At 41.9% G+C, this 25,779-nt stretch overlaps 1 protein-coding gene and 1 long non-coding RNA gene across 16 annotated transcripts in view; one reads left to right on the forward strand and one right to left on the reverse strand.

Annotated features, from left to right (window-relative positions):
- Window positions 1-12,543, reverse strand: part of LOC135966776 (uncharacterized) — a 407,986-nt gene extending 395,443 nt beyond the window's left edge. For 3 of the 4 annotated variants that reach the window (XR_012422033.1, XR_012422035.1, XR_012422034.1), the window contains exon 1: window positions 12,463-12,543. This is a non-coding gene — a long non-coding RNA (uncharacterized lncRNA). Of the gene's footprint in view, window positions 1-12,214 lie in introns of all 4 variants that reach the window. The other variant, XR_010580361.2, reaches the window with a different exon arrangement.
- Window positions 12,544-12,654: 111 nt separating this feature from the next.
- The window catches only part of GCC2 (GRIP and coiled-coil domain containing 2), a 63,589-nt gene continuing 50,464 nt past the window's right edge, over window positions 12,655-25,779 (forward strand). For 4 of the 12 annotated variants that reach the window (XR_283101.5, XR_012422029.1, XM_005575212.4 and 1 more), the window contains exons 1-4: window positions 12,655-12,738; window positions 13,073-13,129; window positions 14,541-14,625; window positions 15,885-15,952. Coding sequence is in view for 6 of the 12 variants with exons in the window: in XM_005575212.4 (XP_005575269.3) it covers window positions 12,724-12,738; window positions 13,073-13,129; window positions 14,541-14,625; window positions 15,885-15,952 (225 nt within the window). In the remaining 6 variants the exon portion in view is untranslated. Of the gene's footprint in view, window positions 12,739-13,072; window positions 13,174-14,540; window positions 14,626-15,884; window positions 15,953-25,779 lie in introns of all 12 variants that reach the window. The other 8 variants (XM_005575213.4, XM_074011202.1, XM_074011204.1 and 5 more) reach the window with 7 other exon arrangements.

The raw sequence follows: 25,779 nt of genomic DNA on the forward strand, positions 1-25,779 counted from the left end.
TAAGCATTCAAAGTTTATGTATTTGAGCCCCAAGCAGTCACCACTCTGATCAAAACAAAATGTAATATAATGCCTTGTTTACTGATATGGAGCCATCCTCTCCCTCTGAACCACTTTGCTTCCCTTCTACTCTCTCTACTGAGCTGCTTTTAAAAGGTGATTAGGATTTGGGCAGAGGTGTCTGTTTCCACAAGAGGGGGATATAAGTCCATATGTACCCAGCTGAATATGCTAGGAAACCTCAAAAGAAAGGGACTACAATTTGTGTGACTCGTTAGACAAAGACATCAAAGTCACCCCCCTCCCTGGTCCATTATTGGGAGAAAACACCCACATTCAATTGACAGGGTCAGCACAGGGTTCACAGTGGAGGAAGGAAGCTAAAGTGACCTTGTGGAAGGGCCCTTTCAGTTGATTCAATGTATCGTTGTTTTGTTGTTTTTTTCTTGGCCTGTATGTTATATAGCAGGGGTCCCCAAATTTTTTGGCACCAGGGACTAGTTTTGTAGAAAACAACATTTCCACAGACCAGGGGGTAGGAATGGTTTTGTCAGAGATGTTTGAACCAGAGCAACTCTATCTTGAATAGGTACTGGGTAAATAAGGCTGAGAGCTACTGGGCTGTGTTCCCAGATTGTTAGTCACAGGATGAGATAGGAGGTCAGTATAAGATACAGGTCATAGGCTGGGTGCGGTGGCTCATGCCTGTAATCCCAGCACTTTGGGAGGCCGAGGCGGATGAATCACCTGAGGTTGGGAGTTTGAGATCAGCCTGACCAACATAGAGAAACCCTGTCTCTACTAAAAATACAAAAAGTAGCTGGGCGTAGTGGTGCATTCCTGTAATCCCAGCTACTTAGGAGGCTGAGGTAGTAGAATTGCTTGAACCCAGGAGGCGGATGTTGCAGTGTGCTGAGATCATGCCATTGCACTCCAGCCTGCGCAACAAGAGCAAAACTTCATCTCAAAAAAAAAAAAAAAAAGATACAGGTCATAAAGACCTTGCTGATAACAGGTTGCAGTAAAGAAGCCTGCTAAAATCCACCAAAACCAAGATGGCTATGAGAGTGACCTCAGGTTGTCATCACTGCTACACTCCTACCAGCACCATGACAGTTTACAAATGCCATGGTGTTGCAGGAAGTCAGGGACCCCAAATGGAGGGACCAGCTGGAGCCACAGCAGAGGAACATAAATTGTGAAGATCTCATGGACATTTATCAGTTCCAAAAATTAATACTTTTATAATTTCATATGCCTGTCTCTACTGCAATCTCTGAACATAAATTGTGAAGATTTCATTTTAACACGGACATTTATCACTTCCCTAATAATATTCTTATAATTTCTTACGCCTGTCTTACTTTAATCTCTTAATCCTGTTATCTTCGTAAGCTAAGGATATACATCACCTCAGGACCACTATTGTACAAATTTTAAAACATGGGTGTTTGAACAACATGAAATCAGTGCACCTTGAAAACAAACAGAGTAACAGTGATTTTCGGGAACAAGGGAAGACAACCATTAGGTGTGACTGCCTGCAGGGTCGGGCAGAATAGAGCAATATTTTTCTTCTTGCAGGGAGCCTATAAATGGACGTGCAAGTAGGACAGATATCTCTAGCAATTCTTATCCTAGCAAGGAATATTAAATATTAAGACGAATGGAATGGACTGGAATGGAATGGCATGGCATGGCATGGCATGGCATGGCATGGATTCCTGGGGGGAGGTCTATAAACAGCCACTCTGAGAGTATCTATCTTATGTGGTTCAGATAAGGACTGAAATATGCCCTGGTCTCCTGCAGTACCCTCAGACTTATTAGGGTAGGAAAAAAATCCCACCCTGGTGAATTTGAGGTCAGACCGGTTCTCTGCTCTTGAACTCTGTTTTCTGTTGTTTAAAATGTTTATCAATACGTGCATAGCCAAACATAGACCCTCATCAGTAATTCTAATTTTGCCCTTGCCTTGTAATCTTGCTTTGCCCTTTGCCTTGTGATCTTTATTGGCCTCAGAAGCATGTGAACTTTGTTCTCCTTTTTTGCCCTTTGAAGCATGTGATCTTTGTGCCCTACTCCCTGTTCGTACACCCCCTCCCCTTTTGAAATCCCTAATAAAAACTTGCTGGTTTTGCGGCTCAGGAGGCATCACGGACCTACCAATATGTGATGTCACCCCCGGCAGCCGAGCTGTAAAATTCCTCTCTTTGTACTCTTTCTCTTTATTTCTCAGACTGGCCAACATTTAGTTGAAATATTGGGGAGTGATTCCCCCGATACCATGGCAACATCAGGAAGTTACCTACATGGTCCAAAAAAGGGAGGAACCCTCAGCTCCAGGAATTGCCCACCCCTTTCTAAGAAAATTCATGAATAATTCACTCCTTGTTTAGCATATAATCAAGAAATAACCATAAAATGGGCAACCAGCAGCTCAGGGCTGCTCTGCCTATGGAGTAGCCATTATTTTATTCCTTTACTTTCTTAATAAACTTGTTCTCACTTTATGGACTCACCTTGAATTCTTTCTTGCACAAGATCCAAGAATCCTCTCTTGGGGTCTGGATCAGGACCCCTTTCCAGTAACAGTTTCAGGATGAAATTGTTTCAAGGTGTAAAGATTATCATAAGGAGCATGCAAACTCACATGCACAGTTCACCATAGAGTTTGCACTATGAGAATCTAATGGCCACAGCCAGGGGGTTGGGGACCCCTGTTATATAGGAACCACTGGATTCCATGTTTGTACTTCCCTCTCCCATAAGTGCCAAAGACGATCTTTCCAATAAGAAACGGCTTCATGTTAAAAACAGCTAGTGGGACAAACTCTTCTGTCATTTGCTACCAGTGGGTGGGTGAAGATTTAATGTAAATGCATCTCCCCTCTGATATCCAAATCATTCACCATAGAGTGTGCTATTGGTTGGCAAATCAGCAACCTTGGTTTCAATGGACCTGATTGTGGTGCTACCACACCTCTGCCAATAACCCCAGTGAAATTCAGGGGCCTGAGCCGGGTGAGGTGGCTAATGCCTGTAATCCTAGCACTTTGGGAGGAAGAGGCAGGCAGATCACTTAAGGCCAGGAATACAAGACCAGTCTGGCCAACATGACAAAACTCCATCTCTACTAAAAATACAAAAATTAGTAGTGTGAGACAGGTGCGATGGCTCACGCCTGTAATCCCAGCACTTTGGGGGACTGAGGCAGGCAGATCATGAGGTCAGGAGATTGAGACCATCCTGGCTAACACAGTGAGACCCTGTCTCTACTAAAAATACAAAAAAAATTAGCCAGGCCTGGTAGCAGGAACCTATAGTCCTGGCTACTCGGGAGGCTGAGGCAGGAGAATGGAGTGAACTCGGAAGGCAGAACTTGCAATGAGCCGAGATCACACCACTGCACTCCAGCCTGGGCGACAGAGCGAGACTGTCTCAAAATTAATTAATTAATTTAAAAAAATTATCAGTGTGTGGTGGTGCTTGCCTATAATCCTAGCTACTCAGGAGACTGAGGTACAAGAATTGCTTGAACCCAGGAGGTAGAGGTTGCAGTGAGTTGAGATTGCACCACTACACTCCAGTCTGGGCAACAGAGTGAGACTGACTCAGAAAATAATAATAAAAGTAAATAAATTGAGGGGCCTGTTAACAAGTTTCTTAGAACTATGTGGATTGAGTGAACTCACAATGCTCCATCACTTTGAAAGTGAAGGAAAGACGGCTATCTATTTGCTCTCTCCCAACAAAATGGAGGCCCAGAGCCTTATGGGGCTCTTTGGACACCAGAGACAGTATCTGCTTCATTTGGGCATTCTACTTGGCTAACTCATAAATGAGTATCATTTAAGTGGGCTGCAAATTGATAGGCTGCACTGGAAGCTGTTGAGCTGTAGCATGCTCGCTACTTAGAGGGTTCCACACCCCTAATTACCACTTGAATCCAAAAGTGCCTGTGACTGATGATTTTGTCGATGATAGCCTCTAGTGAAGGGAGGCAGCCTTCACCTGGAAGTACCCCTTGGGTTTTGGACTCATTGTCTCTCTGGCATGGCTACCATCCCTTTTCAAAAGCAGCTTTTATTTTCATTTTTATTTTAGATTCAGGGGGTACTTGTGCAGGTTTGTTACATGGGTATATTGTGGGATGCTGAGGTTTGGGCTCCTAATGATGCTGTTGCCCGAGTAGTAAACATAATACCAGATAGATAGTTTTCCAACCCTTCCCTTCCTCCCTCTCCACTTTTGGAATCCCCGTTGTCTATTGTTCCCATCTTTCTGTCTGTGTGTACCCAATGTTTAGCTTTGACTTGTAAGTGAGAATCTGCAGTATTTGGCTTTATGTTTCTGCATTAATTCACTTAGGATAATGGCCTTCAGCTGCATACATGTTACTGGAAAGGACATGATTTCTTTTTCCTTTTTTTTTTTTTTTCTTTTTGAGGCAGGGTATGGCTCTGCCGCCCAGGCTGAAGTACAGTGGCATGATCTCAGCTCATTGCAACCTCTGCCTCCTGGGCTCAAGCCATCCCCCCACCTCAGCCTCCCAAGTACCTAGGACTACAGAGGCATGCCACCACACCCAGCTAATTTTTGTATTTTTTGTGGAGATGGGGTTTTCCCATGTTGTCCAGGTTGGTCTCAAACTCCTGCGCTCAATCCACCCGCCTAGGCCTCCCATTGTGCTGGGATTACAGGTGTGAGCCATCACACCTGGCCATGATTTCATTCTTTTTATGGCTACATAGTATTCCCTGGTATATATGTATCACATTTTCTTTATCCAATCCACCACTGATGGGCAGCTAGGTTGATGATCTGTCTTTGCTATTATAAATAAATAGTGCTGCAGTAAACATATAAATGCAGGTGTCTTTTTTGTAGAATGATTTGTTTCCCTTTGGATTCTTTGAGAAATCTCCAAACTGTTTTCCATAGGGTCTGAATTAATTTGCATTCCCACCTTTCCCCGGCAAAAAATTAGCCGGGCATGGTAGCGAGCGCCTGTAATCCCACTAACTGAGAGGCTGAGGCAGGAGAACTGGTTGAACCTGGGAGGTGGAGGTTGCAGTGAGCTGAGATCCCACCTCTGCACTCCAGCCTGGGCGACAGAGCAAGACTCTGTCTCGAAAAAAAAATTCGCGGCTCTCTTGGGAAAATTTTACCCTGACTCAGCCATGTGAGCCATTTTACTAGCTCAATGGGGCCCTCACTTCACAAAGATTCTCTTAAATCTTGAGTCTGGTGTGGCTAGGTTGAATCTGAATGGTTTCCACCAGACTGCAGCAGCTTTTCAACTTCAGTGCCAGCTTTGCAGAACTAAAAACAGATATAGTACCTCTACTCAAAGAACAGAACTCAAGGACCTTCTCAGAGTTTCGGCCAATACCTCCCTTGGTGAATTTTGCTATATGTTTACAGACTTACGCTGTTGCCAACGGCCTAGCCATTGGTCTGTCACTTTGAAAACTACAGATTAGCAGATTAAAGACATGCATCATAGGGCTGTGAACTGTCGAAATGAATTACAGCTGCTGATTAAACTTTTGGGGATTCCTATGTAAACACCCACAGGAAGGGCCCATTCCCTGATGAGACCAACCAGAATCAAGTTGCTGAGTTTGCATTGCCTTGATTGCTACTCTGTTGCTACCTAGATCCATCATCACACCAGATATGGCCACATATCCACCACGGCAGACAAGGCAAAAAGGGAAGGACTCTGTTCTGCAGAGGCTGTCACTTGTGGCTCCTGCCCAAAGTTGGTCTGATTCTCTCCAGCAGACTGATGACAGTAGACCTTTGAGCCCTCCCAGGCTATTGGTGGTGCCTCAACTCTGTTGACAATTTTTCAGGCTACAGTGCTGTCATTTCAGTCCAATCAGCCAACCATAGTTACACTTGTATGGCCCTGAAACTAATATGTATCCTGTGTTTGGTTTTCTGGACAATTTGCAACCTAACCATGGTACAACTTTTATTGCAACAGCTACTCAACAATGGGTTGATAGCCAAGGTACTCAATGCTGTTTCCCATCCAAAGGCATCTGATATTGTTAAGCATTCAAAAAGCCTCCATTAAAACAAAATCAGAAAGGGTTTTTTTTGGTTTTTTTGAGATGGGGTCTTGCCACATTGCCCAGGCTGGTCTTGAACTCCTGGGCTCAAGCAATCCACCCACCTTGGCCTCTCAAAGTGCTGGGATTACAGGTGTGAGCCACTTTATCCAGCCCAGAAAGCTTTTTGATTGTCTTTCTCATCTCGTGGTCTGTGCCTCTTGCTCAGGCAGTTGGTCACTAAATGCAGCCATCCCCAGGAAAAGATCATCTCCTCTTGGTGATGTCCTGGGTAACAATCAGGATTAACAGTTTGGCAGTTTCTTAAAAAGTTAAACATGGCTGGGCACAGTGGCTTATGTCTGTAATCCCAGCACTTTGGAGGCCGAGATAGGAGGATCACTTGAGGCCAGAAGCTCAAATCAGCCTGAGCAACATAGTGAGACGTCATGTCTACAAAAAAAAAAAAAAAATTAAAAATTAGCCAGGCATGGTGGCATGTGCCTGTAGTCACAGCTACTTAGGAGGTTGAGGTGGGAGGATCTCTTGAGCCTAGGAGTTCAAGGCTGCAGTGAGCCATGATCACACCACTGCACTCCCACCTGGGTGAAAGAGTGAGGCCTTGTCTCAAAAAAACAAAAAAAAAAATGGCCGGGCGCGGTGGCTCACACCTGTAATCTCAGCACTTTTGGAGATCGAGGCGGGTGGATCACGAGGTCAGGAGATCGAGACCATCCTGGCTAATACAGTGAAACCCCATCTCTACTAAAAAGACAAAAAAAAAATAGCTGGGCGTGGTGGCAGGTGCCTATAGTCCTACATACATACTTGGGAGGCTGAGGCAGGACAATGGTGTGAACGCAGGAGGCATGGCTTGCAGTGAGCCGAGATCTTGCCACTGCACTCCAGCCTGGGCAACAGAGTGAGACTCTGTCTCAAAAACAAACAAACAAACAAAAAAAAAGAAAAAAAAGTTAAACATATACTTACTGTTTAATTTTATTAGGATTAATAACCTAATAAGCAAATTGTCATGCATCCGTACCATGAATATTACTTAGCAATAAAAAGAAACAAATTATCAGTAAATGCAACAATTTGGATGAATCTCAAAGGCATTATGCTGACTGGAAGAAGCCAGTCTCAAAAGGTTCATACTGTATATTTCCATTTATGTTATATTCATGAAAGGACAAAAGTATAGTGATGAAAAACAGATCATGGTGTTGCCAGGAATTAGGGATGGAAGGAGAGCGTGGCTAAAACAGACAAGTATAAGGGAGTTTGAAAGATAATAGTGCTTTTTTGTAACTTGATTGTGCTGATGGTTACATGTCTATATGTGTATTAAAATTCAAAGAACTGGGCCGGGCGCGGTGGCTCAAGCCTGTAATCCCAGCACTTTGGGAGGCCAAGACGGGCAGATCACGAGGTCAGGAGATCGAGACCATCCTGGCGAACCCGGTGAAACCCCGTCTCTACTTTAAAAATACAAAAAACTAGCCGGGCGAGGTGGCGGGCGCCTGTAGTCCCAGCTACTCGGGAGGCTGAGGCAGGAGAATGGCGTGAACCCGGGAGGCGGAGCTTGCAGTGAGCTTAGATCTGGCCACTGCACTCCAGCCTGGGTGACAGAGCAAGACCCCGTCTAAAAAAAAAAAAAAAAAAAAAATTCAAAGAACTGCATGCCAAAAGGAAAATCCATTCTATGTTAACTGAAAAAAAAAAAAGATGGGGAGAATTACAGTCTTGAAAATGTTAATTTTACAAAACACCAAAAAAAACTGTGTGCTCCAGATTAAAGGAGTCTGAAGAGACGTGACAAATGTAATACCTGATCCCAGACTGGATTCCATACCAGAAAGGAAAAAAAAAAATGCTATAACATCATTTGTATCAACAGATAGAACAAATAACTCCAAAGTTTTAGCTTCAAGCTTATTCAAAACCTGGGGAAAAACTGACTAGTGATCTTATGTTCTGTTCCTTGATCCTTTAATACATTAATTGATTCAATTAAGCATTCATGGAATGCCTGCTATATAAAAGGCAATGTATTATACTTTATGTAGGAATTCCTCTTTTCTCAAACGCCGCTCAGTCTTCCAGTTCTAACAATGCTGTCTGTGAAATCATTTATCCACTTTTTTTTTAACATTTAAGTTCAGGGGTACCTGTGCATGACATGCAGGTTACATAGGTAAGCATGTGTCATGGTGGTTGTACCAATTACTTCATCACCCAGTTATTAAGCCTAGTATCTATTAGTTATTTTTCCTGATCCTCTCCCTTCTCCCACCCTCCAACCCCTCCATTAGGCCCCACTGTGTGTTGTTCCCCACTATGTGTCAATTTGTTCTTATCATTTAGCTCCCACTTATAAGTGAGAACATGTGGTATTGGTTTTCTGTTCCTGCATTAGTTTTCTGAGGATAATGGCCTCCAGCCTCATTCATGTTCCTGCAAAGGACATGATCTTGTTTCTTTTAATAGCTACATAGTATTCCATGGTGTATATGTACTACGTTTCCTTTATCCAGTCTATCATTGATGGGCAGTTAGGTTGATTCCATGTCTTTGATATTTTAAATAGTGCTGCAGTGAACATATATGTGCACGTGTCTTTATAAGAGAATGATTTATACTGCTTTGGGTATATACACAATAAGGCGATTGCTGGTCAAATGGTATTTCTGTTTTTAGATCTTTGAGGAATCACCATACTGCCACACTGTCTTCCATAATGGTTGAACTAATTTACACACCCACCAACAGTGTATAAGCATTCCTTTTTCTCCACAACCTTGCCAGCATCTGTTATTTTTTTTTTACTTTTTAATAATGGTCATTCTGACTGGCATAAGATGGTATCTCATTGTGATTTTGATTTGCATTTCTCTAATGATCAGTGATGTTGAGCTTTTTTTTGTTTGTTGGCCACATGTATGTCTTCTTTGGAGAAGTGTCTGTTCACGTCTTTTGCCAACTTTTCAATAGATTTTTTTCTTGTAAATTTAAGTTTCTTAATGGTATCCCTCCCCGCCCCGCCCCCACCATAGGACCCGGTATGTGATGACCCCCTTCCTGTGTCCCAGTGATCTCATTGTTCAATTCCCACCTATGAGTGAGAACATGCGGTATTTAGATATACCTAATGTAAATGACGAGTTAACGGGTGCAGCACACCAACATGGCACATGTATGCATATGTAACAAACCTGCACATTGTGCACATGTACCCTAGAACTTAAAGTATAATAAAATAAATAAATAAATTTAAGTTTCTTATAGGTGTTGGCTATTAGACCTTTGTCAGATCATAGTTTGCAAAAATTTTCTCCCATTCTGTAGGTTGTTTACTCTGATAGTTTATTTTGCTGTGAGAAGCTCTTTAGTTTAATTAGATCCCACTTGTCAATTTTTGCTTTTGTTGCAATTGCTTTGTCATGAAATCTTTGCCCATGCCTATATCCTGAACGGTATTGCCTAGATTGTCTTCCAGGATTTCTATAGTTTTGGGTTTTACATTTAAGTCTTTAATCCATCTTGAGTTAGTTTTTCTATATAGTGTAAGAAAGGGGTCCAGTTTCAATTTTCTGCATATGGCTAGCCAGTTATCCCAGCACCATTTACTGAATAGGGAATCCTTTCCCCATTGCTTGTTTCCATCAGGTTTGTTGAAGATCAGATGGTTGTAGGTATACGATCTTATTTCTGGGTTGTCTATTCTGTTCCATTGGTCAATGTGTATGCTCTTGTACCAGTGCCATGCTGTTTTGGTTACTGTAGCCCTGCAATATAGTTTGAAGTCAGGTACCATGATGCCTCCAGCTTTGTTCTTTTTGCTTAGGACTGCCTTGGCTATTTGGGCTCTTTTTTAGTTCTACATGAATTTTATTTTTATTTATTTATTTTTTTGAGACGGAGTCTTGCTCTGTCACCCAGGCTGGAGTGCAGTGGCGCGATCTCAGCTCACTGTAAGCTCTGCCTCCTGGGTTCATGCCATTCTCCTGCCTCAGCCTCCCGAGTAGTGGGGACTACAGGCGTCCACCACCATGCCTGGCTAACTTTATTTTTGTATTTTTAGTAGACACAGGGTTTCACTGTGTTAGCCAGGATGATCTGGATCTCCTGACCTTGTGATCCACCCGCCTTGGCTTCCCAAAGTGCTGGGATTACAGGCGTAAGCCACCACGCCCAGCAAGTTCCACATGAATTTTAAAATAGCTTTTTCTAATTCTGCAAATAAAGTAGGTGGTAGTTTGATAGGAATAGTATTGAATCTATAAACTGCTTTGGGCAGTGTGGCCATTTCAATGATATTGATTCTTCCTATCCATGAGCATGGAATATTTTTTCATTTGTGTCATCTGATTTGTAGAGCTCTTTCCCTTCCCTTGTTAGCTGTATTTCTAGGTACTTTATTCTTTTTGTGGCAATTGTGAATGAGTTCTCTTGTGATTTGGCTCTCAGCTTGACTGTTGTCAATGTATAGGAATGCTAGCAATTTCTGCACATTGATTGTGTATCATGAGACTGCTGAACTTGCGTATCAGCTTAAGAAGCTTTTGGGCTGAGACAATGGGGTTTTCTAGATATAGGATCACGGCATCTGCAAACAGGTAGTTTGGCTTCCTCTCTTCCTATTTGAATGCCCTTTATTTCTCTTTCCTGATTGCTGTGGCCAGAACCTTCAATACTATGTTGAATAGGAGTGCTGAGAGGGCATCCTTGTCTTGTGCCAGCTTTTTTTTTTTTTTTTTTTTTTTTGAGACGGAGTCTCACTGTCACCCCAGCTGGAGAGCAGCGGCACAATCTCAACTCACTACAACCTCCACACAACCTCCGCCTCTCAGGTTCAACAGATTCTCCTGCCTCAGCCTCCTAAGTAGCTACAACTACAGGCATGCACCACCACGACCAGCTAATTTTTGTATTTTTAGTAGAGACGGGGTTTCACCATGTTGGCCAGGATGGTCTCAAACTCCTGGTCTCAAGTGATCTGCCCGCCTTGGCCTCCCAAAGTGCTGGGATTACAGGCGTGAGCCACCCCACTCAACCTTGTGCCGGTTTTCAAGGAGAATGCTTCTTTAATAGCATGTGCTGCCATAAAATGTTGGTGGCTCTTAGATCTTTTCTTCAAATATTGTCTGCAGTAATTTTTCTACTCCAGTAGGAAAGTTGCCCATTTTATACCACTGCACAATGTCCAGATTTATGGACATTTTCTCTAGTCATCTCATTAATAGAGATTTTTTTCTTCAAGTTGGAAAACTCTTCCTCCCAATAGATGTGTACACTGTTACAAGTAACAGCAAACCCCAGTGTTAACTGGATCACTTAAAGGGAATTTACCGACTCAGTGATAACCTATCAAAGCTCCAGTTTCATTCCTCCGGAGCTGCCTCGGCTCTGCTTTTTTCCTCTTAACAATTTTGTCCTTAGGCTGCTTTTTCCTCTTAACAATTTTGTCCTCAGGCTGCTTTCTACCATAGCGGCAGCTGTCTGCCAACAGCAATCAGGGCTGTATGTTTCTTCAATCACATCCAAAGAAAGAGAAAATAGTATCACTAAACCAAAATACTAAATAGAAGTCTCAAAATTTCTGACTGTACATCTTAGGTCACACACCACCCCTGAACCAATCCTAGTCAAACACTATGGGTGATACACCCTGTCAAAGACAAAGAGTAGATGTCCACAATAACACTTCTTTTACCTAGTAATAAGCAGCTACCATTTACTGGTTACATACTGTATGCTGCCTCTTCATCCTTTTGACCATTTAAACTACAGGAAACTGAGTTATCTTCAGGTCACCTTAGTTATGGGAGTGTATGGAAAACATGAATGGAAAGGTAAAAGTGTAGCAAACCACTTCAGCAGTTAACAGAAAGGCTCTCAGAGCACTGGACCGCCAATCAGGACACTGCAGCAGCTCTGGGATTCGACCACAGATTCTTCGGCGTGCCCTCGTGCCCCCTATTCTACAGAGTCTCCTCCCACAGCTGCCCAGCTCCCTGGCAGACTATCTTGCCTCTACCACATCACCAGCAGTACTGGGCGGCTACAGGGCAGAGCTGTCCCGGGACCTCCTCACAGCCTCCAGAGTCAAGGAACGCCTCCTCAGGGAAGTCCTCCACCTCATCACTGACCTGTGAGTCACGGAGCTCCCGGGCACCATGCTGGCCACAAATGCCTAAGGAGCCACCCCCGGAAGCAACTGTGGGTCCCGCAGGCACTCGCAGGCTAGTAGACACCTTCGGGGCCTGAGGGACTTGTACTTCAATCCAATGCTCTCCTCACTCTCACAAGATTTTACAGACGTGGAAACCGAGGCCCCAAGGGGTAATCGGCCCGCGTTCCCATGCCAATAACCGGCGGTGGCGGGAACCACACCTACCCTGTGACCCGCAGGCCCAGGGGTCGAGCCCCAGGTAGAACGCCTACACCGACTCCGCCCTCGGCGCGGCGCGGGAAACCTTAACCCGGACACAGAGGCGTAAGCGGAAGTGCTGCCGAGCCGTAGCTATGGAGACGCGGGGGGCGGGCCGCCCGGAGAGCGCGACCTTTGACCTGCAGTCGAGCCTACGTCAGAGGCTGGCGCAAACAGAAGTGCAGCGGTGGCGGCGGCTGGTTGCGGGCCAGCGGCAGGCAGGCGGCGATGGAGGTAACTCAGGTCGGGCCCACTGCCTCCCATCAAGCCTTCCGCGCAGCTACTTGGGATGTGGGGGTGGGCCCGGTGGGAGGGCGCGGAGGGTACCCCGAAGCCCGCTCTGCAGTCGCCTGCCACATCTTCCCTAAACTCCATCCCTGGCGGTTACCTGTCCCCATAGAGCCCGTTTGTATACGATTTGCCACAGCGACCGCCTCCGTCCGCCCTCATTCTCTGTCTCACAAGGCTTTCCACCACTTGATTCCATAGAAGGTTTTTCCCTGTAAAGGTTCCACGCGTTCCGTGTGGGATTAGGAAAAGAGTTCTTCTGACACCTGCGTTTGATTTTGTTTTGTAGGATCCTGTTCAAGATGGGGTGGCTTCACCAGCTACCCCTGGGACCGGGAAATCTAAGGTGAAGAGGATACTTGAATAGCGGGCTCCCTGAAGACTGGAAGGGTGATGAATTGGAAAACTTTGGCATGAAGAAGGGGGGCGCTATATATATATGTATATATACACACACACATATAATTTATTTTTTTAATATCCTTGCTCCAAGGGATCTCAATTTTAGTTGACGCAGTCACCAATCCATTTCCTGTTTCTTTCTCCCCCGCCCACCCCGATATAAAAAGACTTTTTGTTTACTTCCTGCTCCTGGTTAGCACTGCTGGGAGATCCTGCGATTTTTCGAACATGAAACAAAGCAGTCTAATTTAAGAAGGTTTATATAGTGATGTAGTGGAAGGAGCAGTGACATAGTGTAGGGATCAAGGGATTCTGATCTGTGGGCTCCAGTTTTTACATTGTCAAAGCGTTGAATTAGTCCAGTTTTATGGCCTTGTACGGTGTTTAACATTTAATCATGCTAAACGATAGTAGTTTATTGCTAAGGTTTATTGCTTGCATGCTAAATTTCAGGCACTTGCCTAACCACTCAGTTACTTCATTTAAGCTTCATGATAACCGTGAGATAGGTACTGTTGTTGAGAAACCTGAGACCACAGGCTTAAGTAATTTTCTCAAGTGGTAAAGCTTAAACCTGAGACTACAGGCTTAAGTAATTTTTTCAAGTGGTAAAGCTTAATTTTTTAATTAAAGCCTGAATGTCACCTGGTTCATCTTGCTGCTGTAATTATGCTTACATTTTCTTGTGACACTTTCAGCCTTAAATAGAATGAAATACTTTTACAGCTCCAAGCAATTTTAAGTAGCATTAGCTCCAACCCACTAATTTTACAATTAAATCAAAAGCTAGCAATGTCAACCTGTAACATTAGCTATAAGAGGATATGCCCTGGTATTTGCGTTTAATAGTAGTCGCATAACTAATTTTTAGTACTTGCATAGCAATTACAGAGTTGACGTTGCATTTCCTTATTTTAAAAGATGTGGCCGGGCGCGGTGGCTCACGCCTGTAATCCCAACACTTTGGGAGGCCGAGGCGGGTGGATCACCTGAGGTCAGGAGTTTGAGACCAGCCTGGCCAACATGGTGAAACCCCGTTTCTACTCAGACTACAAAAATTAGCCGGGCGTGGTAGCGGGCGCCTGTGATCCCAGCTATTTGGGAGGCTGAGGCAGGAGAATTGCTTGAACCTGGGAGGCAGAGGTTGCAGTGAGCCAAAATCGTGTCATTGCACTCCGGCCTGGGCAATAGAGCGAGACTCTGTCTCAAAAAAAAAAAAAGTGGAACAAAGTATGCTGTTGGCATAAAGATTTATTCTGTAGAATGTTTTTGTTTTCTGGCAGACATTGTTTGTTTTTTGTGGTATACTAGAAACATGAGTTGTAACAAGTTGGTAACATAACCACATCTTTCAGCTGGAAACATTGCCCAAAGAAGACCTCATCAAGTTTGCCAAGAAACAGATGATGCTAATACAGAAAGCTAAGTCAAGGTGTACAGGTATTGGGTTGAAAATACTCATCTTGATCACAGTCTCTTTAATCGTGGTTTAAAATGGTAGTTTTTAAAATAATGCATTGGCTTGTTTTTGTTTTCCAGTGATTCCAAGTACACCTTAGTGTAGTAGAATCTGTTATTTAACATTCTAAAAATTTACCTCTGATTTCTAAATTATTCCCACGTCTTTAAACCACAGTGACTTTTGAGTTGTTAAAGTCAGGGAGGAGGATTTTTAAAGTTTGTGCAAGTTAAGTGTTTTTCCTTCATGTAGACTTTAGATTATTCTGAGTAAAGCGTTTTTTCAAGAGAAGTCAGTTGAAATGTTAGAGACAGAAGATAAGCCCAAAGAGATGGAACGCTTCCTCAATTAAAATAATAAAAGATTTCCATTTATAGACATTAAAGTATATTTATCTGTTGAAGTTGATTGATTCCCTATTCAGTTTTCTTTTTATTCCAGAAGGAAAAAGATCTTAGATCTTTTTCTTAGTATATGTACATGAGCTCTTGAATTTCCAGTGACTTACAAATATTAACTGCTTAGCCTAAAAGCCGAGACTTGTTTTCTATTAGAAAAGATAAAATTATGTCTTGGGAGTTTGGATCACTTTGCAATAAAGAGAATAATTTATTTGGAAAGAAGTTCTAGGCCTGAGATCTAGGCATTCGCTAGTGAAACACTTCGATTAACGTTTCGTTTCTTCTTTTTTTTTTTTTTTTTGAGACAGTGTTGCTCTTGTTGGCTAGGCTGGAGTGCAGGGGCACAATCTCAGCTCACTGCAACCTCCCCTTCCTGGGTTCAAGCGATTCTCCTGCCTCAGCCTGCCAAGTCCTCCCGAGTAACTGGGACTGCAGGCGGCCACCACCATGCCTGGCTAATTTTTGTATTTTTAGTAAAGACAAGATTTCACCATGTTGGCCAGGCCGTTCTCAATAATGTTTATTCTTAATATGCGATTGTGGCTTTTAAGGTTATATGTACTTACAGGTGAAATAATATGATGTCTGGAGTATGCTTGAAAATTATCAGATGGATAAGAGCAGTGAAGGAGGAAGTGAATACAGGTTGGGAGGAAACAAAATTGGCCATGTAATAATGTTGAAGCATAGTGATGAGTGCAGAGATTAATCATACTATTCTGCTTACATATATTCTAATTTGCAGATTTTGGGGGGTTTTGTAAGAATGTACTTATCAGTTTCCCAGTAATTATGTTCTTTATTTCTGAACCGGAGTCCTTTATTTTTTAATTGTTTAGAATTGGAGAAAGAAATTGAAGAACTCAAATCAAAACCTGTTACTGAAGGAACTGATGATATTATTAAGGTAATTATTAAGTTGGGAAATGTCTAAAGAGAAATAAAATTTCCATGAGGATTGTCAGTCTGCTGGAGGCTGTCTGGCTTTGTGTCCCTGTTCTTCTACTTCCTCTCTGCCATGGTTGGTTTTACCTATCTGATTCACTGTAAAAAGAGTGGGTTAATTACCTTTAGGTCTCTTTCTGTTCTGAAATTATTCTACTCTTTCTTCCCACGTATTTTCTTTTTTCTTTCTTTCTTTTTCTGAGATGGACTCTCACTCTGTCACCAGGCTGGAGTGCAGTGGTGTGATCTTGGCTCACTGTAACCTCTGCCTCCTGGGTTCAGGCGATTCTCCTGCCTCAGCCTCGCAAGTAGCTGGGACTACAGGTGCACGTCACCATGCCCAGCTAATTTTTGTATTTTTAGTAGAGACGGGATTTCACCATGTTGGCCAAGATGGTCTTGCTCTCTTGACCTCATGATCCACCCACTTTGGCCTCCCAAAGTGCTGGGATTACAGGCATGAGCCACCACGCCCAGCCCATATTTTCTAATTATGGTTATTACTTCATTCTCTGTCTGCTCTTCCCCAGCCTCCTGAGAAAACCTGGCCATGCTCAGGACTTCAGTGATTTTAGGTGTGCAGTATATAATCTATAGATAGATTCATATCCCTGGACATGACTACTGACCCAGATATCACAGTTGTGTTTCCCTCTCACACATCTCACTTATCTCATCAAACTCAACATAACCAAATTGCTTCCCTTGGTTAGACCAGTGGCACCACAGTTTTTCATACCTTTTGACTTTAGAGACACTTTAACTTTTCTATTTCCTTTATTCTCTATATGCGTCAGCCACCAGAGACCTATCATAGCTATAAGATATTGTTCCAGTTTATCTCTTTTCTCTCCATTTCTATGGCTTTATGTTAAAAACATCAAATACTTAACCTATTTCAATAAAAACCTAACTGGGTTCTCTTTCTCTTTTTAGTCTTATATAATCCTGCCAGATAACAAAATATTATTTTTATTCCCTGTTTAAAAACCTGAGTTGCAGGCCGGACGCAGTGGCTCACACCTGTAATCCCAGCACTTTGGGAGGCCAAGGTGGGAGGATCACTTGAAGTTAGGAGTTTGAGATCAGCCTGGCCAGCATGGTGAAACCCGGTCTCTACTAAAAATACATTTAGCTGGGCGTGATTGCCCACACCTGAAATCCCAGCTACTCAGGAGGCTGAGGCACGAGGTTTGCTTGAACCCAGGAGGCAGAGATTGCAGTGTGTTGAGATTGAGCCACTGTACTCCAGCCTGGGCAACAGAGTAAGACTCCATCTCAAAAAAAAAAAAAAAAAACTGAGTTGCTTATTATTTCCACTCCCTTAATGCTAACAAATGCTTTTTTATTCCCCACCTTAGGCCAAGCTTCTGTAAAGTTTCTTTTGCATGTCAGAGCTCTGCAATACTGTATTCACTGCTTTTGCATAATATCCTTTGGTTATATATTTATTTATTTATTTTTGAGATGGAGTCTTGCCCTGCCACCCAGGCTAGAGTGCAATGGCACAATCTCAGCTCACTGTAAGCTCCGCCTCCTGGGTTCATGCTGTTCTCCTGCTTCAGCCTCCCAAGTAGCTGGGACTACAGGCACCCACCACTACACCTGGTTAATTTTTTGTCCTTTTAGTAGAGACGGGGTTTCACCGCATTAGCCGGAATGGTCTCAATCTCCTGACCTCGTGATCTACCCGCCTCGTCCTCCCAAAGTGCTGAAATTACAAGCGTGAGCCACTGCGCCCAGCGTGGTTATATATTATCTTACTTTCTCATCAGTGGCTCCCTACTTATGAGCTGTGGACTACTGAGGGACTCCCAGAGAGTTATTACAAGGCATCTTTAAATCCATATGCATGTCACGCTGTATCATTTTGTTCTTTATTTAGTTACAATCTATGAAGCTAGAATGATGTACACAAATGCCATTTCGTTTTATAATGTACTGTTTCATTTAAGTATTATTGAGTTCACAGTAGTCTTCTTTGTATATTTGATCATTATGTGTTTTCTTAATCCATGATAGCCACAACACAACTATATGGTAATTAAGGAAGAAGGTCAATTACACCCAGACTGCCTGAGTTAGGCTTTCAAATCCTTGTTCCTCCACTGACCAGCTGTGTGACCTTGACTAAGTTTCTTAAATTCTTTCTCTATGATTCAGTTTTGTCATCTGTAGAACAGCGATAATAATACTTTGTTTGTAGGATTGAGGTACAAATAGGATTGATGTAGAAATGTAGGATTGATAAGGTAATACATCTACTGCACATAGAACTGGGTTGGCCACGTAAGTACCCAATAATTGTTAGTTATCATTGTTGTTATTACCATGTATTATTTCTGGGGGATTTTTTTTTTTTCTTGAGATAGGGTTTCTCCCTATCGCCCAGGCTGGAGTGCAGTGGCATGATCTCCGTCCACTGCAACCTCTAGAGTGTTTTCTAGTTTTTTATCCATTAATTCTTAAAATACTTTTTACAGAATTGCATTTCAGAATAAGAACGTTTAAATACCTACCTGCTATTTCCTTCTTATCACTCATCAATGTATTCTCCCACTGTCAAAACTGCTCCTAAAGACAAGATTAGAAAATTTCGGCTGAGCTCAGTGGCTCACACCTGTAATCCCAGCACTTTGGGAGGCTGAGGCAGATGGATCACCTAAGGTCAGGAGTTGGAGACCAGCCTGGCCAACTTGTGAAACCCCATCTCAAAATACAAAAATTAACCGGGCATGGTGGCACACACCTGTAGCTCAGGCTACTCAGGAGGCTGAGGCAGAAGAGTCGCTTGAACCCAGGAGGCAGAAGTTGAGTGAGCCGAGATAGTGCCACTGTACTACAGCCTGGGCAACAGAATGAGATTCCGTCTCAAGAAAAACAAAATTTATCCAAGTTAGCCAACTTTACCTTTAAGGGTTTTTTTTCTTTTCCTTCTTTTTTTTTTTTTCTTAATCCGTTATATTTATACGTATTCATGGGGTACATGTGAAATTTTGTTAAATGCATAGAATAATCATCAAATCAGAGTAGTATCCACACCCAGGTATTTATCATATATATGTGTTGGGTACATTTCAGGTCTTCTGGCTATTTTGAAAAATACTTATCTTTCTCTGCCTGACTTAGATTTTACTTAACATAATGACCTCAGCTCCATCCATATTGCTGGAAATGATGTGATCTCATTCTTTTTTATGGCTATATACATTGTATATATATAGCATTCATCCTTTGATGGGCACTTAGGTTGATTTCATGTTTGCTATTGTGAATAGTGCTGCAGTAAACACGGGAGTGCATGTATCCCTTTGTTGTATTGATTTCTTTTCAATAACTACCAACATTGGGGTTTTTGGATTGTATGGTAGCTCTATTTTTAGTTTTTTGAGAAATCCCCGACTGTTTTGTTTTTTAGATGGAGTCTTGCTCTGTCACCTAGGCTGTAGAGCAGTGACGTGATCTCGAGAGCTCACTGCAAGCTCTTCCTCCCAGGTTCACACCATTCTCCTGCCTCACCATCCTGAGTAGCTGTGACTAAAGGTGCCTGCCACCATGCCGGGCTAATTTTTTGGGGTTTTTTTTTTTTGAGACGGAGCCTCCTTCTGTTGCCCAGGCTGGAGTGCAGTGGCGCGATCTCGGCTCACTGCAAGCTCCGCCTCCCGGGTTCACATCATTCTCCTGCCTCAGCTTCCGAGTAGCTGGAACTACAGGCGCCCGCCACCACGCCTGGCTAGTTTTTTGTATTTTTAGTAGAGACGGGGTTTCACCATATTAGCCAGGATGGTCTCGATCCCCTGACTTTGTGATTTGCCCACCTCGGCCTCCCAAAGTACTGGCGAGAGCCCCCGCTCCCGGCCTGAGGAATCCCCAACTGTTTTCTATAGTGGCTATACTTACCTACACTTCCACCAACAATGTAGAAGGGTTCTCCTTTCTCCACATTGTCACCAACGTCTGTTACATTTTTTTATTCTTAATAGCCATTCCTCATTGTGGTTTTGATTTGCACATCCCTGATGATTAGTGATGTTGAGTATCATATATTTGTTGACCATTTCTTTGTCTTTTGAGAAATGTCTATTCATGTCCCTTGCCTGTCTTTTAATGGGGTTATTTTTAAATGTTGTGTTTGAGTTCTTTGTATACTCTGGATATTAGTCCCATATTGGATGAAGAGATTGTAAATATTTTGTCCCATTTAAGAGTTGTCTTCTTCACGCTGTTGATTGTTTTGCTATGCAGAAGCTTTTTAGCCTATAATTTCAGCATTAAGGGAAGCCATGGCAGGAGGATCACTTGAGCCCAGCATTTTCAGACCATCGTGAGAAACATAGCAAGATCCATTTCCACAAAAAAAAAAAATAAAAATTAGCCAGACATGGTGGAGAGTGCATGTAGTCCCATCTTCTTGGGACACTAGGAAGATCACTTGATCCCGTTAGGTTGAGGCTGCTGTGAGCCATAATCACACTACTGCACTCCAGCCTGGGTGACAGAGGGGGCCCTCATCTAAAAAACAAAAAATTTTAAGAAGCCTTTCAGTTTAATGTCCTATTTGTCTGTTTTTGATGCCTGGGCTTTTGAGATCTTAATAAAATCTTTCTAGGCCAATATCTTGATGCGTTTACCCTGTGTTTTCTTCTTCTAGTTTTACACTTTTGGGTCTTATATTTAAGTTTTTAATCTATTTTAGTTGATATTTGTATCAAGTGAATGGTGAGAGAGGGACTCACTTTCATTCTTCTGCATATAGTTACCTGGTTTTCCTAGCACCATTTGTTGAAGAGGGTGTCCTTTGCCCAGTGTGTGTTCTTAATGGCATTGTCGAAGATCGGTTGTCTATAAATATGAGGATTTATTTTTTGGTTCTCTATTTTGTTCTGTTGGTCTGTATGCTTGTTTATATACCAATACTTTGTTTCTTTGGTTACTATAGCCTTGTAATATGTTTTGAAGTCAAGTAGTGTGATGCCTCCACTTTGTTTTTTAACTCAGAATTTCTTTAGCTCTTCTGCCTTTTTTTTTTTTTTTTTTTTTGGTTTCATAAAAATATTAGGATTCTTTTTTCTGTTTCTGCGAAAAATGATGTTGGTATTTTAATAGGGATTTCATTGAACTGTACGTTACTTTGGGTAGTATGGTCATTTTAACAATATTCTATGAGCATGAAATGTCTTCCCACTTATTTGTGTCCTCTTCAGTTAATTCATCTGTGTTTTTGTGGTTTTCATTATAGAGATCTTTCACTTCTTTGGCTTTTGTTTTTTGCTTTTTTTTTTTTTTTTTTTTTGAGCTGCTGTGAAAGGTTGTAAAAGGTTCTTGATTTCCTTTTTTAGCTATTTTATTGTCAGTCTATAGAAATGTTACTGGTTTTTGTATATTGTTTGTATCCAGCAACTTTACTGAATTTATCAGCTCTAAGAGTTTTTTGATAGTCTTTTGTCATCTGTAGAGAGGGACAGTTTAACTTTCATGTTTCCAATTTGGATGCCTTTTATTTCTTTCTCTTGCCTGATTGTTCTGGCTAGGACTGTCAGTCCCATGTTGAATAGTAGTGGTGAAAGTGGGCCTCTTGTCTTGTTTCGGTTCTTAGAGGAAAGATTTTCAATTTTTCCCCATTTTTGTGTGCTGTTAATTTGAGTTTGTCATATGTGGCCTTTATTATTTTGAGGTTTAATCCTTCTGTGCCTAGTTTGCTAAGAGTTTTTATCCTGAAGGGATGTTGAAGTTTATGAATTCCTTTTTCTGCGTCTATTGAGGTGACGTATGACTTTTGTCCTTGATTCTGTTGATGTGATATGTCACGTTGATTTCCATATGTTGAACCATCCTTGCATCCCTGGAATAAATTCACTTGATCATGGTGTATTATCTTTTCAATGTGCTGTTAGATTTGGTTTGCTAGTATTTTGTTGAGGATTTTTGCATTGGTGTTCATCAAGGATATTGGTTGTTGTTGGTTTTTGTTTGTTTGTTTGTTTTTGCTGTGTCCTTGTCTGGTTTTAGTATCAGGGTAGTGCCAGCTTTCTAGAATGAATGAGGGGAAATTGCCATCTCTTCAGTTTTTTGGAGTATTTCAGGAGGATTTGGTATTAGGTCTTTATGCATTTGGTAGAATTCAGTGTGCATCCATCTGGTTCTGGGCTTTTCTTTGTGGGGAGACTTTTTATTACTGATTCATTCTTGCTACTCTTTATTAATTTGTTCAGGTTTTCTGTTTTTTCCTGGATTTTTTTTTGTAGGTTGTGTGTTTCCAGAAATTTATCCATTTCCTCCAGGTTTTCCAGCTTGTGAGTGCATAGCTGTTCATAATATTCTCTGATGGTCTATTTATTTCCATGATAATGGTTGTAATGTCTCCTTTTCCATTTCTGATTTTATTTAGGTCCTCTTTTTTGTTGTTGTTAGCCTAACTAGTAGTTTATCAGTGTTGTTTCTTTTTTTGAAGAACCAGCTTTTCATTTTGTTAATCTTCTGCCTTTTTAAAAAGTCTCTATTTCATTTAGTTCTGCTTTGATCTGTATTACTTCTGCTAACTTTGGGTTTGGCTTGTTCTTTCTGGTTCATTGAGGTACATCATTAGATTGTTTGAAATCTTTTTACTTTTTGGATGTAGGCGTTTATTGCCATGAACTTACCTCTTAGCACTGCTTTTGTTGTATCACATAGGTTTTGGTATGTTGTAGTTTCCATTTTCATTTGTTCCAAGAAATTTTTTTATTTTTGTTTTAATTTCCTTATTGACCCATGGTCATTTGGGACCATGTTATTTAATTTTCATGTATTTCTGTCACTTCCAAAGTTCCCCTTGGTACTGATTTCTAATATTTCATTGTGGTTTGAGAACATACTTGATATGATTTTGATTTTTAAAAATTTGTTGAAAATGGTTTTGTGGCCTAACATATGGTCTTTCTGGAGAATGAATGTGTCATATGCTGTTGAGAAAAATATGTATTCTGCAGTTTTTGGATAAAATGTTCTGTAAACATCTGTTAGGTCCATTTGGTCTGAAGTCTGGTTTAAATGCAATATTTCTTTGTTAATTTTCTGTCTAGATCTGTCTAATGCTGAGAGCGGGGTGAGGTTGCCCAGTATTATTGCGTTGGAGTCTGTCTCTCTCTAGATCTAGTAATGCTTTAGGAATCTGGGTGCTGCAATGTCGGGTTCATATATGTTTGGAATTGTTATATCTGTTTGCTGGTTTGATTCTTTTGCCATTATATAATGACCTTCTTTGCCTTTTTTTTTTTTTTTTTTTTTTTTACTATTTTTGACTTAAAGTCTGTTTTATCTAATATAAGTATAGCTACACAGGAGCCTGAGGCAGGAAAATCGCTTGAACCCGGGAGGCAGAGGTTGCAATGAGCGGAGATCACGCCACTGCCAGGCTGGAGTGCAGTGGCGCGATCTCGGCTCACTGCAGTCTCCGCCTCCCGGGTTCAAGCAATCCTGCCTCAGCCCCCCAAGTAGCTGGGATTCCAGCCGTCTACCACCATGCCCAGCTAATTTTTTGTATTTTTAGTAGAGACAGGGTTTCACCATGTTGGCCAGTCTGGTCTCGAGCTCATGACCTCAGGTGATGAACCCGCCTCAGCCTCCCAAAGTGCTAGGTTTACAAGCATGAGCCACTGTGCCTGGCCACTAAATAGGTTTTCAAATCCTTTTGTTCTCTCTGCTCATTTGGTTTTTATTTCCATGGAATATCTTTTTCTACGCTTTAACTTTCTTCTATATGTCTCTTTACAGGGAAAGTGCATTTGTTGTGGGTAGGACATGGTTAGATTATGTTTTTTGTCCTTTTAGCCAGCCTGTATCTTTTAAGAAGAGAACTGAACTCCATTTACATGCAAAGTTATTAATGATGTGTGAGCCTATTTTTTGTCATATTAATGGTTTTCTCTTTGCTTTATATTTTCTTCGTTCCTTTCTCTTTCTCTCATTGTTTGTTATAGTGGTTTGCTGGCTTTTTATAGTGGTACCATTTGAGTCCTTTCTCTTCCTTATTTTTGTGTTGCTTTACCAGTGAGTTTTCTGTTTGTGTTTTTATGATTGTAAATGTCATCCTTTCACTTTCAGGTTTAGGACTTCCTTGAACATTTCTTGTAGGTCTGGTCTAGTGGTAATGAATTCCCTCAGCTTTTGCTTGTCTGGAGAAGACTTCATTTCTCCTTCATTTATGAATGGTAATTTTGCTGATTATAGTATCTTTGTGATATGGTTTGGATTTGTGTCCCTGCCCAAATTTCTTGTCAAATTGTAATCTTCAGTGTTGGAGGCGAGGCCTAGTAGGAAATGACTGGATCATGGGGATGAACTTCCTTCTTGCTGTTCTCATGATAGTGAGTGACTTCTCACAAGATCTGGTTGTTTAAAAGTGTGTAGCATTTTCCCCTTCGCTCTCGTCCTTCTGCTCCAACCGTGTATGACGTGCCTCCTTCCTCTTTGCCTTCTGCCATGATTATAAGTTTCCTGAGGCCTTCCCAGCCATGCTTCCTCTACAGCTTGAAGAACCATAAGCCAATTTAATCTCTTTTCTTTATAAATTATCCAATCTCAGTTCTTTATAGCAGTGCAAGATCAGACTAATATACTTTGGCTGAGAGTTTTTCCTTCAGCATTTTGAATATATCGTTCTCTTATCTCCAATGAATATATTACTCTCTTTTCTCTGGGTCTGTAAGCTTCCTGCTGAGAAACCTGCTGTTAGTCTGATGGAGGCTCCTTTATAGGTGACTAGATGCTTTTCTCTTTGCTGGATTTTTTTTTTTTTTCTCTTTGCTGCTTTTAGAATTCTCTTTGTCTTTGACTTATGGCAATTGACTATAAATATGCCATGGAGAATACCTTTTTGCGTTGTATTTGTTTGGGGATACCTGGGCCTCCTGTATCTGGATGTCTACCTCTCTTGCTAGAGTTGGTGAGCTTTCATGTATTATTTCGCTAAATAGGTTTTCTGGTATTTTTTGGTTTTGTTTTGTTTTGATTTGGAGGCATATTTTCACTCTTGCTGCCCAGGCTGGAGTGCAGTGGCACAATTTCAGCTCGCTGCAACCTCCGCCTCCCGGGTTCAAGTGATCCTCTCTCAGGCTCCCAAGTAGCTGGGATTACAGCTGTCTGCCACCACGCCCAGCTAATTTTTTGTATTTTTAGTAGAGACCGGATTTCACCATGTTTGCCAGGCTGGTCTGAAACTCCTGACCTCAGGTGATCCACCCGCCTCAGCCTCCCAAAGTGCTGGAATTACAAGCATGAGCCACTGTACCTGGCCACTAAATAGGTTTTCTAATCCTTTTGTTCTCTCTTTGCTTTCAGATACCCCAATAATTCAAATAAATATTTGGTCACTTTATGGAGCTGCATAGGTCACAAAGACTTTGCTGCCTGTTGTTGTTGTTGAGACAAAATCTCACTCTGTCGCCCAGGCTGGAGTGCAGTGATGTGATCTCTGCTCACTGCAACCTCTGCCTCCTGGGTTCAAGCTATTCTTCTGCCTCAGGCTCCCAAGTAGCTGGGATTACAGATGCCTATCACCTCGCCCAGCTACTAAAATTTTTGTAGTTTTAGTAGAGATGAGGTTTCACCATGTTGGCCAGGCTGGTCTTGAACTCCTGACCTCAGATGATCCACCTGCCTCGGCCTCCCAAAGTGCTGGGATTACAGGCACGAGCCACGACACCCGGCCGACTTTGCTCATTTTTGAAAATTCTTTTTCCGTTATTTTTGTGTGTGTGACTATATCAGAAAAAAAAGACCTGTCTTTAAGTTCTGACATTCTTTCTTTTG

The sequence above is a fragment of the Macaca fascicularis genome, chromosome 13, assembly GCF_037993035.2.
Source record: "Macaca fascicularis isolate 582-1 chromosome 13, T2T-MFA8v1.1".
Classification (NCBI taxonomy): domain Eukaryota; kingdom Metazoa; phylum Chordata; class Mammalia; order Primates; family Cercopithecidae; genus Macaca; species Macaca fascicularis.